Raw genomic sequence first — 1,013 nt, 5'->3', positions numbered from 1 at the left:
GGCGCGGTGTTTGAACAAGCAGCAACTCTGACGGAGCGTGGTTCGGTCACGAGAAGCTAAGAAGTGGAAGAGCGGTTTAAAGGCATAATCTGGACTGTGAGTGGACTAAGATGGCTAGTAGTAGTGGAGGGTGCTCAGAGGATGAAGGAATGGAAACAAGTTGGTCGGTGGTAGAAAATAAGAAAGGGGGAGGAGGAAAAGATAAGGGCAAGAAAGGGATAAATACAGGAAAAAGATCTCTCGAAGATGAGGAGGAAAACGTTGAGACACGAAAGAAAGTAATGATGGAGGAGTTCAAGGTAATTTTGAAATTCAGAGCTGTGCAGGATTTGACAGGAGTGAGTCCAATCACGCTATCTATTGGTCTAAAGAAAGTAATTGGAGAGGTGGAATTAGCTAAAGTGCTAAGAGATGGAAGCCTGTTGATTATCTGTAAAAATGCTGAACAAAAGAACAAAGCGTTAAAAATACAGTCGATTTGTAAAAGAGAAGTAATGGAGAGGGAAATAATGGGAGAAGAGAGAGGAATAAAAGGGGTAATATCAGGGATTCCATTAGGAGAAAACTTGGATGAGTTAAAGAAAGTCATAAAAGGAGGAGAAGTGACAAATATCAGACGACTGCAGGCTTTTAGAAATGGAGAAAGAGTGGATAGCACTTCTGTGCTATTAGAGTTTAAAGGAAAAGAAAAACCAGATAAAATAATGATTGGATATTTGAGTTTCAGTGTTAGGAATTATATTCCTCCACCGATGAGATGCTACAAGTGTCAGAGATATGGACACACAGCAAAAGTATGTAATGGGAAGCAAAGATGTGGTAGGTGTGGAGGAGAACATTCTTATGGGGAGTGTGGAGAGAAGCCGATAAGATGTTGCAACTGTGGAGGAGATCATACTGCAGCATATGCAGGGTGTATGGTGAGAAAAGAAGCAGCAGAAATTCAAAAACTAAAAACAGAGAAGAGAATGTCATATGCAGAAGCAGTAAAGGAGGTGAAAAGTGCAGGGGTA

At 41.0% G+C, this 1,013-nt stretch overlaps 1 protein-coding gene across 1 annotated transcript in view; it reads left to right on the top strand.

Moving 5' to 3' along the window:
• Positions 1 to 6: 6 nt before the first annotated feature.
• LOC106952529 (uncharacterized) overlaps positions 7 to 1,013 on the top strand; it is a 4,668-nt gene continuing 3,661 nt past the window's right edge. Inside the window, exon 1 of the mRNA XM_015040695.1 lies at positions 7 to 995. Coding sequence (XP_014896181.1) covers positions 111 to 995 — 885 coding nt within the window. The 5' untranslated portion in view covers positions 7 to 110. The remainder of the gene's footprint in view (positions 996 to 1,013) is intronic.

This window comes from Poecilia latipinna, unplaced genomic scaffold (assembly GCF_001443285.1).
Source record: "Poecilia latipinna isolate Pla-1442-1.1 unplaced genomic scaffold, P_latipinna-1.0 Scaffold522, whole genome shotgun sequence".
In the NCBI taxonomy this organism is placed as follows: Eukaryota; Metazoa; Chordata; class Actinopteri; order Cyprinodontiformes; family Poeciliidae; genus Poecilia; species Poecilia latipinna.
The sequence above is the reverse complement of the archived record's forward strand: the minus strand, read 5'-3'. Positions and strand labels throughout refer to the sequence as shown.